Source organism: Moschus berezovskii, chromosome 11, assembly GCF_049115385.1.
Source record: "Moschus berezovskii isolate FMDL1 chromosome 11, NW_MosBer_1.0, whole genome shotgun sequence".
NCBI lineage: Eukaryota > Metazoa > Chordata > Mammalia > Artiodactyla > Moschidae > Moschus > Moschus berezovskii.
Window position 1 is genome coordinate 10,751,057 of NC_142470.1, and position 13,034 is coordinate 10,764,090.

Consider the following 13,034-nt stretch of genomic DNA (forward strand, 5'->3'; position numbering starts at 1 on the left):
CCTCCTCCAGACCCCGGAAGAGCGCGGCGGCCAACCGCTCCCAGCCGGGAGGGCTGGGTCCCCGGCGCGCCCTTGGAAGGGAGCGGGAGGGGTCCTGGTGTCCCAGGTAAAGACTTGCTTGTGTATTTCTCCAGAGCTGAACTGGCCAGGTCTTCCTGCGGGCCCTACCTCCCCGGCGGAGTAAATAAGGCACGGGTGCTTGGAAACGACTTCCAAGCGAAACGCCAGTGGTTGGGCATCTGTTTAGGTGACCCAAATCCCCGTGGGCTATCTTAAAGGAGCTAGGATATTTTCATTTCCAGCGGTTGTTAGAAATGGTTTCTGAAAGGGAGAGTTGAGGGTGCTTTCCCGGGTGTAAATTTCTCTGCGCGATCTTTAGGTCAATTCAAGCTTTGGCGCTTTAAAAAGCTGACTCACTACACAATTAGCATTTGTATCTATGGCAGGCACTATGCTGAACCTGCAAGGAGATCAAACCAGTCAATCCTGAAGGAAACCTACTCTGAATATTCATTGGAAGGACCGATGCTGAAGTTGAAGCTGGAATACTTGGGACTCCTGATGCGAAGAACCAACTCATTGGAAAAGACCCTGATTCTGGGAAAGATTGAGGGCAGGAGGAGAAGGGGAGGAAAGAGGATGAGATGGTTGGATGGTATCATTGACTCAATGGACATGAGTTTGAGCATGTTGGTGGACAGAGAAGCCTGGCTTGCTGAGTCCATGGGGTTGCAAATGAGCATCTGAACAACAACAATGCTGAACCAGGCAAACTTGCCCCCAGGCCTCCTGGAGTTTACAGTCTTAACTAGAGAGAGACAGAAGGAAGGAGGGAGGGAGATGAAACAGAAAAACCAGTAACTAGGTACATTCGTAAAAGGTGCAAGGAACAAAAAGTTCATCAAGAAGAGTATCTATTCTCGTGGAAGTTACTCTTCTTTGGGCTCCAGTGTCACCAGTCTGTAAAATGGAGCTAATAAGATTTCTGTCACAAGGCTATGTCGAGGAATACACGAGCTAATGTTTATAAAGTGCTTAGTGCCCAGTGACTGACATAGAGCTTGTTGTTCAGTGTTTAGCAGCTGAGTCGTGTCTGACTGCCTCCCTATAACTGCAGAATGCCAGGCCTCCCTGTCCTGTACCATCTCCCAGAGTTTGTTCAAATTCATGTCCATTGAGTCCGTGATGCCATCCAGCCATCTCATCCTCTGCTGTCCTGTCCTAATCTTTCCCAGTATCAGGGTCTTTTCCAGTAAGTTGGCACTTTGCATCAGATGGCCAAAATATTGGAGCTTCAGCATCAGTCCTTCCAATGAATATTCAGGGTTGATTCCTTTAGAAATGACTGGTTTGATCTCCTTGCAGTTCAAGGGACTCTCAAGAGTCTTCTCCAGCACCACAATTTGAAAGTGTCTGTAAAATGTAATGCTATTCCTAGCTGTAAATGAACTGTAGACACCAGTCCTGCGTTAGAAGTGTTCATCTGCATTATTGTTGGTCTCTTTCATAACCACAGGTTCCCGGTGGCTTTCCAGAAACTGGAGAGCTGGTTCAACTGTGTCTATGTTCCTGAGAAACCCACAGTCAGGAGGACTGAGCTATATTCTAGGAACTGGAAGAAACAGCTAAGGAAGGAAACCACAGGAGCTCCTGTGGTACAGAGCTCCAACTATGCTAGCGGAGTGGGAAGCGGACAGATGTACTTGGGCTCACATCCAGGCTCCAGTGCTAACCATCTAAACTTGGCATTTGTCAAGTTCATTATCCTCTCTGAGCTCTAGGTTCTTCATGTCTAAAATGGAAATAGTAAATTATCTACCTCAAAGAGGGAGTAGTTGAGAGTTAATAGTACAGGTGAAAGACTGACTTGGTAAATCTTTTTGCTACTTGAATCTGTAACAGACATATATTTATTTATTTACAGGCCACACTTCGCGGCATGTGGGATCTTAGTTCCCTGACCGGGGACTGAACTGATGCCGCCTGTATTGGAAGCGTGGACTCTTAACCACTGGCTTTCTAGGGAAGTTCTTCCAATAAAAGTTTATTGACAAAATGGAATTTGCAGTCTGCAGCTCTCTCTACAAATCATATATCTATTCCAAACACCTGGAGTCTTTGTGAATTCCCTTATTAATGGAAGAATTTCCAGTGACTGCCAAAGAGGAGTTTCCTGCTCTCCTTCAGGAAAGAAAACTAAAGGCCAGGTTGCCTCTGCCATATGTCCATGTGCATCTAGATGGAGATTTCTGCTCACAGCTGCAAACTGCTCTGATGTTACTTGTGTCTTTGAGATAAATCTATTTCAAGGTGCCATGCTGGAGTTGCACATAAACAAGAAAAATTGGAAGAGGTTTGTGGGCAAAATAGCAACCAGTTTTCTTTTTATTATTGGAGTATAACTGCTTTACAATGTTTTGTTAGTTTTTGCTCTACAACAAAGTGAATCAGCTATTAATATACGTATACACATATCCCCTTTCCCTTGAGCGTCCCTCCCACCCTGCTACAACCAGTTTTCATTGTGAGACCTGTGCTTTCAGACTAGAAATTACATTTCAGAAAGTGTTGGAAAGAACTTTTTTTTTTGGAAAGAACTTTTGAGATCTATTTGTAAACTGGAAGTTGAGGCCCAGAGAAGTTAAAATGACTAACCCACTGAAATGGCAGAACCAGGAGCCCAGGTCTCCTGTTTTGTGCAAGGAAGACCAAGGACATACTCCAGTCAGCAAGCTCTGTACACTCTGTGTCACAAACCACCCAGTGTGCCCATCAACTCTTCTAAGAACTCATCCAACACTGAGAATGTCAAGAGTGAGTTTCTCTGAATGAGGTGAGTCTGCCAGGAGGGAGCTTCTAACTGCCAGACAGTTTGGTAATGTGAGGACTGCCTCTTATTTTCACTGGAAGGGGATACCATCTGCCTTCATTACCTACCTGTTCACTGACTTATCAACAAGGGAAGCAATGAGGCTCATGACACCTTCCTTTCAAGCACTTTTATTGTTTTAAAGAATGTTCATATCTATCTGTTTTCCTCCCTTCCCAATTCTGAGGAGAAAACTTAAAAAAAAATTTTTTTTTAAAAATATTTATTTGCCTGTGCTGAGTCTTAGTTGCAGTATGCGGGAACTAGTTCCATGACCAGAGAACCAGAGATTGAACCTGGGCCCCCTGCCCTGGCAGTGTGAAGTCTTAGCCACTGGACCACCAGGGAAGTCCCTGAGGAGAAATCTTGAATAGGATTAATTCCCAGTTACTGAGGTTCAAAGATGAAAAGTGAATTGTCAGTTTTTTCAAAGAGGACTGTTAAAAAAAAAAAGTCAAACACCAGTAACATCTTTTCCTCTTTTGGGATTTTTTTTCTTCAAAAAACTCTAAGCCGATTATCTCTATACTCCCCACCCAAAGTTGTCATCTTCTTTTTTTTAATATTTATTTATTTGGCTGTACCAGGTCTTAGTTGCAGTGTGCAGGATCTTCTGTCTTCATCATGGCATGCAAGAGCTTTAGTTGCAGCATGCAAATCTTAGATGTGGTGTGTGGAATCTGGTTCTCTAACCAGGGATGGAACCAGGGCCCCTGAATTAGGAGCGCAGAATCTTAGCCACTGGACCACCAGGGAAGTTCCCTGCTTAAAGTCTTACATGTTACCTCTTCAGAAAGACCTTTTCTGCTCAGCCAATACTCAGAGCTAACACCCTGCACTCACTGTACACAACATTGTTTTAAACCTTTTCTATATACCAACTCTATTAAACTTCAGTACAAGCCTAGAAGATAAGTATTCTTTTTTCCCCCACATATTGAGGGGGAAAGTGAAAGTGAAGTCACTCAGTCGTGTCCAACTCTTTGCGACCCCGTGGACTGTAGCCCACCAGGCTCCTCCGTCCATGGGATTCTCCAGGCAAGAAAACTGGAGTGGGTTGCCATTTCCTTCTCCAGGGGATCTTCCTGACCCAGGGATCGAACCCAGGTCTCCTATTGCAGGCAGATGCTTTAACCTCTGAGCCACCAGGGAAGCCAAGTATTCTTATTCACTCCCTATGAAGCAAGCACTGTTATTATCTCCACACTGGAACTGAGAAAACTGGAGCACAAAAAGGATAGATAACTTTGCCAAAGTCACACAGAGTATTAGAACCTGGGTTTGAACTCTAACCATTTGGTGCTAGAGTTTGCATACATGATGTCCATAAGTTGCCAACATAACGTAGGCCTCTTCTTCATTTTTCATACTTGTGGAATCCCATTTCCCCCCTTTTTACCATGAATTATACTTTGCAATTAATTCTTGCTCATTTATTTTTGTTATTAGAATGTATTACCCATAGGGCAGGAATCTTAGATGTTTCATTTATATGTGTGTGTGTGCTAAGTCGCTTCAGTCGTGTATAACTCTGTGACCCTATGGAGTGTAGCCCGCCAGGCTCCTCTATCCATGGATTCTCCAGGCAAGAATACTGGAGTGGGTTGCTATGCCCTTCTCCACGGTCACAGGTACTATATAACTATTAATTGAATAAATGAAGAAATGTATGTTTGTGTGTGCCATTCTGCAACAAACTTTTAAGGATTAATTTTGCTTTGAAACAATTTCATACTTACAAAACAGTTACAAGAATAATACAAAGAACTTCACCCAGATACCTCAGTAATATTTAGCCAGATGTCATCACAATACACTTTAGGGCCAGAGGATGGATCCAGGATTACTTGAACAACAAATATTTATGGAGCACCTGCTATTACTGGGTTATAGAACTGTCTCCTAACTGGTCTTTCAGCTGTAGTTGTTGCCTCCCACAGTCTTACACAGCAGCCAGAGCGATCCTTTTAAAACAAGTTAGATCATTACTTCTCCGCTCAAAAGTCTGCAATAATTCCTCATTGCATGAAAAGTAAATCAGTGTTCTTTTCTCTCATCTCCTCTCCTACTCCTCTCACCTTGATCCAACCACACTAATCTTGCCATTTCCCTAAGATTCTAGACATGTTTTTTTTTTTTTTTTTTATCGTAGAGTCTCTGCATCAGCTGCCTTTGTAATTTTTCCCAAGTAACTACAGAGCTATCTCTTCTGCCTCTCTGTTGGTCCCTAAACATGCATCACTACATCTCCCTTATTCTGCTGTGTTCTTTTTCCCCCCCTGGCAGTTACCACTTTCTAATATACGCTACAGTTATTTGCTATAGTTATTGTTTATGTTCTGTCTCCTTTACTAGAATATAGATACAGGATGAGGATATCTTTGTCTATTTTGTTTGCTGGATACCCCAACCACCCACAGGGTACCTAGCACATAAGAAGTGTTCAGTTAACAGCTGTTGAGTGAAGGAATGTTGAAGGTATGCTAAATTCCAGGTCCTGATTTAGGTGCTGAGGTTACAATAAAGAAACTCTCAGCCCTCGTGGGCCACCCAGACCTATTCCAGTCTTGGCTCCCCCGGCTGTTCCCTGTGAGAGCTGCACAAGTTACGTAACCTCTCTGAGCCTTCCTTTCCTATCAAGTGTTATGAATTAGAAAAACAGCATCTGTATAGCATTTGGCATAAGAAGAGTTTAAACATTTGTTTCCTTTCTTTCCAGGCTGGAAAGTTGGTAGCCTGACATCTCTGCCAAAGGTTTATTTAGGCAAGGTTTTCATACTGCCTTGGAAACCGTGCAAACAGGTTACTCTCTGGCCAGGCTTACCCGATTTTTAACTGAAGATATTCTGGCGAAGAGAATGCTTAAAAGAGTAGGAGTGAGAAACCAGGGAATGGCTAACGTCACCTGCTTCGCCGTTTTGCATCGTAAAAGCTTCCCTGGGTCCCCAAAGAGGTGAAAGTGAAGACGAAGAGAAGGAAAGGAAAAGAGGAGCAGCTAGCCACTAGAGAAAACTACAAATCCCAGCACTCCCTGCGGCAGATATCTACGGGTCTCAGCAGGTTCCGCTCGCCGGACCCAGGGGTCCTCTGGGGGGCCTGCAGCCTGGGTTCAGCGGCAGAGGGCGTGGGGCGTGTCGAAGCAGTGGGGAAAATCGGGTCAAGCTTGACGCCGCTGCGCAGACGCCTCTCACGGGCCGGACGTGACGTAGGGAGGGTTCCGGCTTCGGCCTCCGCCGCTGCCGCCGCTAGTACCGCCGCGGATACAGCCGCCACCGTCGGGGCTTCTTATTTTTAAAATGGCGCCCCTGGACTTGGACAAGTACGTGGAGATAGCGCGGCTATGCAAATACCTACCGGAGAACGACTTGAAGGTAAGCCCGGCCGGGGCGGGAGCGCTGCTTTCGGGGCTCGCCCCTTCCGGCAGTGGGGCGCCCGCCGGCCCTCCCTTCCTCTCTCCGCGGGACCCCCCGGCGGCATCCCGTCCCATCAGGGTGGAGGGCCTCACGCGATGCGAGGCGACCGGGTCCGACTTGGTGTCACGCGCGGGGCGCGGGGAGCCCGAGACCCCCGAATGCTGTCCCGGTTCTCTCGGCGGGGATCCCGAGGGATGTCGCGGCCTCTGCCCCCGGGTTTCCCCCTCGGCCCTCACGGCTTTGCTTGCCAGGCACCTCTCCTTTTCCCCGATCTCGGCTCTCGCGGCCCGGGGTCACCCCCTCCAGGGGCGGTGACGGGAGCGCGGGGTGGCCGGCGTCCGACAGGAGATGTCGCCGGCTCCCGGAACGCAGCCCCAGTGTGTTCAGGTGCCTGAGGAATGGGTGTGGGAAGGGGCAGTTGGGGGCCAGAGCGGTCTGGTGGTGATGCGAGAACGTCAAGCCGTCCCTCTTTCCCGAGCGCCTCTCCCGGTTACTTTCTAAGAGTGTTGGTTTTCTCCTGCTAATTCCAATATGAACCCGTTTTCGAGTACATCGTTGGGCTATAGTTTAAGTGGATAAAGTAGGGGGCTGTCAATAAATACAAATACTTTTCTGTCAAGTCCACCCTCCCCCGAAATCCCTTCTTAGCTCAGGATTGCATTTTCTGAGTTTTCCAAGGGAGGAGAGTTGTTCCTTGTACTGCCGAGTCCAAGTAACAGTAAACCTCTGTTTGACTAAAGGAATGAGTGTAAGAATAAAGGAATGTAAGTCTTTGGGCTACTGCTCTTTTTGACAAGTGTTTTTTGCGTTTGTTAAAATGCAGTTCTTAGGCCACTAGCTGTCTTTAGCGGTTACTGCTAATGCCTGTTTTTTTGTTCATTTAAGTTGATTTGTTATGTGCTAAGTGGGTTAACTGTTGATAGTTTTGAGTTCATTTTATTCTTTAAGCTGTGAGTTTAAAGCAGTTTATCTTTATGAGTTTTCTTCTCTTAAGGAAGATACAACTTTTTTTTTCCATATTTTGGTACAGGGATTTGAACATCTGTTAACAGTATGCAAAATGCTTGAGGCCACGGGAGCTGTGGTGAATATAACTTACTTGTACTTAGATGTTAATAATATGTGCTATTTGATAGGGGTGTCATTCTTGGCCATTTCCCCCCTTTTTAGCAAGATAATTTAGTTAAAACGGGGACAAAGCTAGTAATAATAGAAATGTAACTTTTATGCTCTTTTTTTAAAGTTATTTTTATTTATTTGTTTGCCTGTGCCATGTCTTAGTTGCAGCGTGTGGGGTCTTTAGTTGTGGCATACAAACTGCTAGTTCTGGCATGTGCATCTAGTTCCTTGACCAGGGACTGAACCCAGGCTTCCTGCATTGGGAGCCACTGGATTACTAGGGAAGCCCCTGACTTTCATGCTCTTGTGACAATAGTTTTGAAGCTTCTTTCTGCTGTATGACTTTTTAGGAAACGGGATTTTTCCTAAGGAAAAAAAGAAAAACAACCCAACATTGCGACCCAGTTCATTAGAAAACTAACCAGTTGTCTTTTAGTAGCATTGTTAATTCCATTGGTGAAGTTGACTTTAGCATGTCCGTGAAATGAAGTGGCATTTTCTGTTCTTTAGCAGTTTTAACCTTTATAATGAGTAAGGTGTTACTTATTATGAAACATATCTTGATATTGGGTGTTGAAATGATAGGAAAGATAGGTCAGTTGAGTTTACTTTAGACCTCTTAGTTTTATAAACATCAGATTTCCTTCCCAGCCTAAAATAATGTATTTGTTAAACCATTTAATTTCCCTTTGCAGCACAGTGGGACTGTACTTAGCATTTATCTGTTTCCTAGTAAATCCCTCCCCACCAATACTAGAAAAAAAAGAATTCTAAATTTTTCTATGTAAGTAGAGGCTTTTCTTCTTTGTCTTGAAAATATTTTTATCAGATTAATTTTCTTGTGCTGCATCTCTGGTGTATGTAAAGAAATTTAATTCTGTTTCTCCCTCTTGGCATGAAGTGCAAACTAAAATTAGGTGGGCCAAGAAAGTATTCCAGGAGCATTTCTTCTGAGGCTTTAAAGCCACAATAAAATATTCTATCAAAGGAAGAAAAATCATTGGGGCCACTTAATGATCATTATGGAAAAGTTTTGTTCTGGTAGGAAAATAGAAATTTACCTGTGTTTTGAATTGACTGGAAGTTGGTGATACTAAATAAAATAATAAATGCATAGGATGTTCTAGATCTAATCATGATCTCTCTATCTACATTGGAAGTGGTCAGATCATTAGTCCTGGATCAAAAGTACATAACTGTTTTAAGAAATAAGGATGATCCCTGAAAGTATGCGGATCACAGGGTAACTTTTCTTAAAAAAGAGTTCGTATGATTCTCACCCACTATAAAGATTTCAGAGAAGATCATAGAAGACACAGATTCCATATCTGGCCAAGTGGAAGAATGAATGATAAAAGACAGGCTTACTGAATACTTACACTTAAATATTTTGGCATGGGAGAGGATCTGTAAACTGGAGATGGTCTAATCCCTCTGACAGTTCTTAAAGGTGCCATGTAAGTAAAGAAGTGGCACACCCAGTTGACATTCAGTTTATTCTTTTTTAACTGAAAAACTGAAGACGATTTCTGTGGTCGGGGCTGGGAGAAGCCTAGTGTTTCCGTCAGACATACAACACAGGAATAGTTACCACTTCTATGGATTAATAATTTAATGCAATCTTTTTTGGAGCTCACTTTTATGTTTACTCTGAGCCATCTGTTTTTCATGTAAGACCACCTGCTCTGCAAAGTTGTACCTCTGTTTGAAATGCCTCCATAAAACCTCAGAGAATCCTCCGTTGCTTTTTTCTGAGATTTGATGAAGAACTTTTTGCACCTCCTTGTTTGACCTCTGTCTAATTTAATAGATTCTCATATGTGGTAGTCATGATCATTCTAGGCTTGAAGCCTGTTAGTCTTACCACTCACCTTATTGCCTGTCTAATTGATCATTCTGTTTACCCGAGTTATTTGGTTTTGCATATTATCTTTTCAGGTATTGCAAGGAAAACTGAACACGGTACAGCAGTTAGGGATAGACCGTGGCTTTGTATAGGGCTAAAATTGTATTTTCAAGACTCTTTCTGATAATGCTTGGCATTTTGTCTTGTCTTTTTGGCCATAGAATCACATTCTCTTGGATCTTCTGAAAATAGTCTGTAGCAGCAGCAGCAGCAGTGCTGTCTAATAGAAAGAAAATGCTCATAAATGTGAGCCTCAAATTATATTTAGACTTTTAAAAGTAAAAACATACAGGTGAAATCCATTTTTAGTAGTATTTTATTTAATGCCGTTTCAACATGTAATTAATATAAAATAACTAGTGTAAATCTTGTCTTTTTTGTATTAAGTCTACAAAATGTGATATATATTTTCCATTTATGTTACTAGCACATCCCAGTTTGGATCAGCCACATTTTATGTGCTCAGTAGCTCCATGTGGCAGCAGGTTTCCTGTGGGACAATGCACACTTCTGATGACTCCCCAGCCCCTTTTCGAGAATTTCAGAATCGAGAGAGAATCAATGTTTACCTAGTTCTGTATCCTTGCTTTGCTGGTGAGAAACTGAGCTTCGTAGAGTTCCTGATCTGCCTGAGGCTGTCTAACTAATAAGGAATTCAGTTTGAAAGCCTCTTTGTGCCGAGCTCTTTCTGATATAGTTAATATCCTTTTTAGGGTGACAAATAGCATATTTTTCTAAATACTGTATGTCTTCCACTTCATCACCTTCTTTTACTTTCCATGCTGAGCACATTGGAGTACTCTCTTCTGACTGTCGCCTTGTACTTTCCTGCATCTTTGCTTCTGCTGAGTCTGTTTCTTTCATCTATTTACTTAATACGTACATGGCAGTGATGTTAAATTATTTAATACTGTGTAAGTTGGGTATTAACATTTGCCCCATTTTACAGACAGGTAATTCAAACACAGACAAATTATCTTTTCAAGGCATATAGCTAGTAATAAGTAAGTGGAGGAGTGGGGATGTAAACTTAGGCAGTCTGTCACTAGGATTCATATCCATAACTACCACTTATGCTTCCTTTATCCAACACCCTTTATGCCCCTTTATTTTATTTTGAAAATTATTTATTTTTTGGTCTCATCACGTGGCTTGTGGCATCTTAGTTCCCTCACTGGAGGTTGAACCAGGTCCACAGCAGTAAGAGAGCTGAGTCCCAACCGCTGGACCTCCAGGGAGTTCCCCTCTGTGTCCCTTTTTAGCTCTAGCTCAGATGTCACTTTCTCCATGCAGGGCTCTTGGATTCCACAGTCAGAATTATTAGTAATGGTTAGAATTTACACAGCTACTTAGTTTTCAGAGCACCGTTCTGTCCATTCTACCACTTTAATAGAACAGATATCAGAGCCAGGACTTGATAAGGTTTACGTGATTTTTGCCCCAGTGACTCAGCAGAGTACATACCTGAATTTATTTGCTATTAAAAATTTCCATTCTGGAATTTCCTGGCTCAGTGCTTTCGCTGCCAGGGTCTGGGTTCAGTCCCTGGTTGGGGAACTAAGATCCTGCAAGCCACTTGGCAAGGCCAGAAAAAAGAAATTCCATTCTTTTTCTATATTATGACCTTTGCCCCATAGAACTTTTTGTTCCATTTTACTACCGCTTATATGGTTCTGTCTTGTGTGATAGTAAATATGCCTGTCTTCACCATTAGACTGAAAGCTTTTTGAAGGGCCAGGATCATATCTTGTTTATTTTGGTATTCTCCACAGTCTTAAACACTACCTTGTATGTACTGCTTTACAACAAACATTTCTTTAAATGTCCCCTTGTGTCAGCTATTATTCTCTGTGGATTCTGGAGAGAGAGTTTGGTACTTCTCTCTGGCTTTGAGGGGCTCCTATGGTAAAGGAGATAGAAAGGTACACGAGTGATCATTGCAGTGTGTGGCAGTGCTAAGATAGAGAGCTGTCCATCAGATCAGAGAACATAGAAGAAGCAGCATCGAACTCTCAAGCCACAGATGGTTTCACAAAAGGAGCAATAAGAGAATGAGCCGAGTTTTTTCAGGTAGACAAAACAGGAAGGAAAGGACATGAAGGAGAAGAAATACTGTGTTCTTAATCCCCAAGAACACAGCTCGTAGTTTGGTATGGCTAGAGGTGGTGCAGCGAAGACAGGCAGAGGCCAAATCATGGAAGACTAGGCTGATACACATGGATTTTTATCTTTAGATGGATAAACACTTCCAAAAGTTTTTTTTTTTTTTAATATTTGTCTACTTATTTGGCTCTGCTGTGTCTTAGTTATACCATATAGGATCTAGTTCCTGACCAGGGATTGAACCTGGGTCCCCCACATTGGGTCCGTGAAGTCTTAGCCACTGGGCCACCAGGGAAGTCCCTTGAAATGTTTTTATATTTTAGGGAAAAATAATCATACTGTGACTTTGTGCTATCTTTTAAAAGATGGCTAACTAAAAAAGTAAAGTAGGTTGAAAGAAAACCGTTAGAAGGATACACTATTGTATATAGTGGGAATGTGACAAAATCAAAGATGATACCTGAATGGAATTTGGGAAACACTACATAGACAGAAAGCAACCATAGAGGAGAGTCCTTGAAAGGATCTTGAAGGGGACAGTGACAGGTTTTAGAAATATTCTGGCAGCATTGTGGACTTTGGATTGGAACGAGACAAAAACGTCATCGAAGCAGTAGACCAGGTGACGTGAGCGCTTTTGAAGTAAGCCAGTGTCAAGTCGTTGTGGTATTTAAAAGGACATGAAGAAGGTATAATAGGACCTGTTGACAGCGTATATATCTGGGTTATGAGAGAGAGAGAGAGGCGTTCAGGGTAATCTCTTGGTTTCTGGCATGGATTACTTAGTAAACACGATACCTGAATTAAGGAATACCGGGGAATTTGGTTTGGGCTATACTGAATTGGAGATGCTGCCAAGCCAAGACACTGAGTTAGAAATGTTGAGAAGACTGTTGGATCAGTTATGTAGCAGGTGTTCATTGATTGCCGAATGTGCTGCAGACATTGTTCTAATGTATTAAACTCACGAGAAAGGTCTAGATCAGTGGTTCCTAATTGGAGGTGATAGAGCCCCCCGCAAGAGGATATTTGGCAATGTCTGAAGCCACTTTTAGATTTTCACAGCTGGGGTTGCTGTGGCTATCTAGGGGCCAGATGTTGCTCAGTTAGTCACTCAGTCGTGTCCGACTCTTTGCAACCCCATGGACTGCAAAATGCCAGGCTTTCCTGTCCATCACCCACTCCCTGGAGCTTGCTTGAACTCATGTCCATTGAGTCAGTGATACCATCCAACCATCTCATCTGTCGTCCCCATTTCCTCCCGCCTTCAATCTTTCCCAGCATCAGGGTCTTTTCCAGTGAGTCAGTTCTTTGCATCAGGTGGCTGAAGTATTGGAGCTTCAGCTTCAGCATCAGTCCTTGCAGGGAATATTCAGGATTGATTTCCTTCAGGATTGCCTGATTTGATCTCCTTGTTGTCTAACGGACTCTCAAGTGTCTTCTCTAACACCACGGTTCAAAAGCATCAGTTCTTCGGCGATCAGCTTTCTTTATAGTCCACCTCTCACATCCATACATGACCACTGGGAAAATCATAGCTTTGACTAGATGGATCTTTGTCGGCAAAGTAGTGTCTCTGCTTTTTAACATGCTGTCTAGGTTGGTCATAGCTTTTTTTCCAAGG

At 43.1% G+C, this 13,034-nt stretch overlaps 1 protein-coding gene across 1 annotated transcript in view; it reads left to right on the top strand.

Moving 5' to 3' along the window:
* Positions 1-7: 7 nt before the first annotated feature.
* PPP6C (protein phosphatase 6 catalytic subunit) overlaps positions 8-13,034 on the top strand; it is a 47,157-nt gene continuing 34,130 nt past the window's right edge. Inside the window, exons 1-3 of the mRNA XM_088841155.1 lie at positions 8-106; positions 1,925-2,833; positions 5,589-6,240. Of these exons, the coding sequence (XP_088697281.1) occupies positions 6,166-6,240 (75 nt within the window). The 5' untranslated portion in view covers positions 8-106; positions 1,925-2,833; positions 5,589-6,165. The remainder of the gene's footprint in view (positions 107-1,924; positions 2,834-5,588; positions 6,241-13,034) is intronic.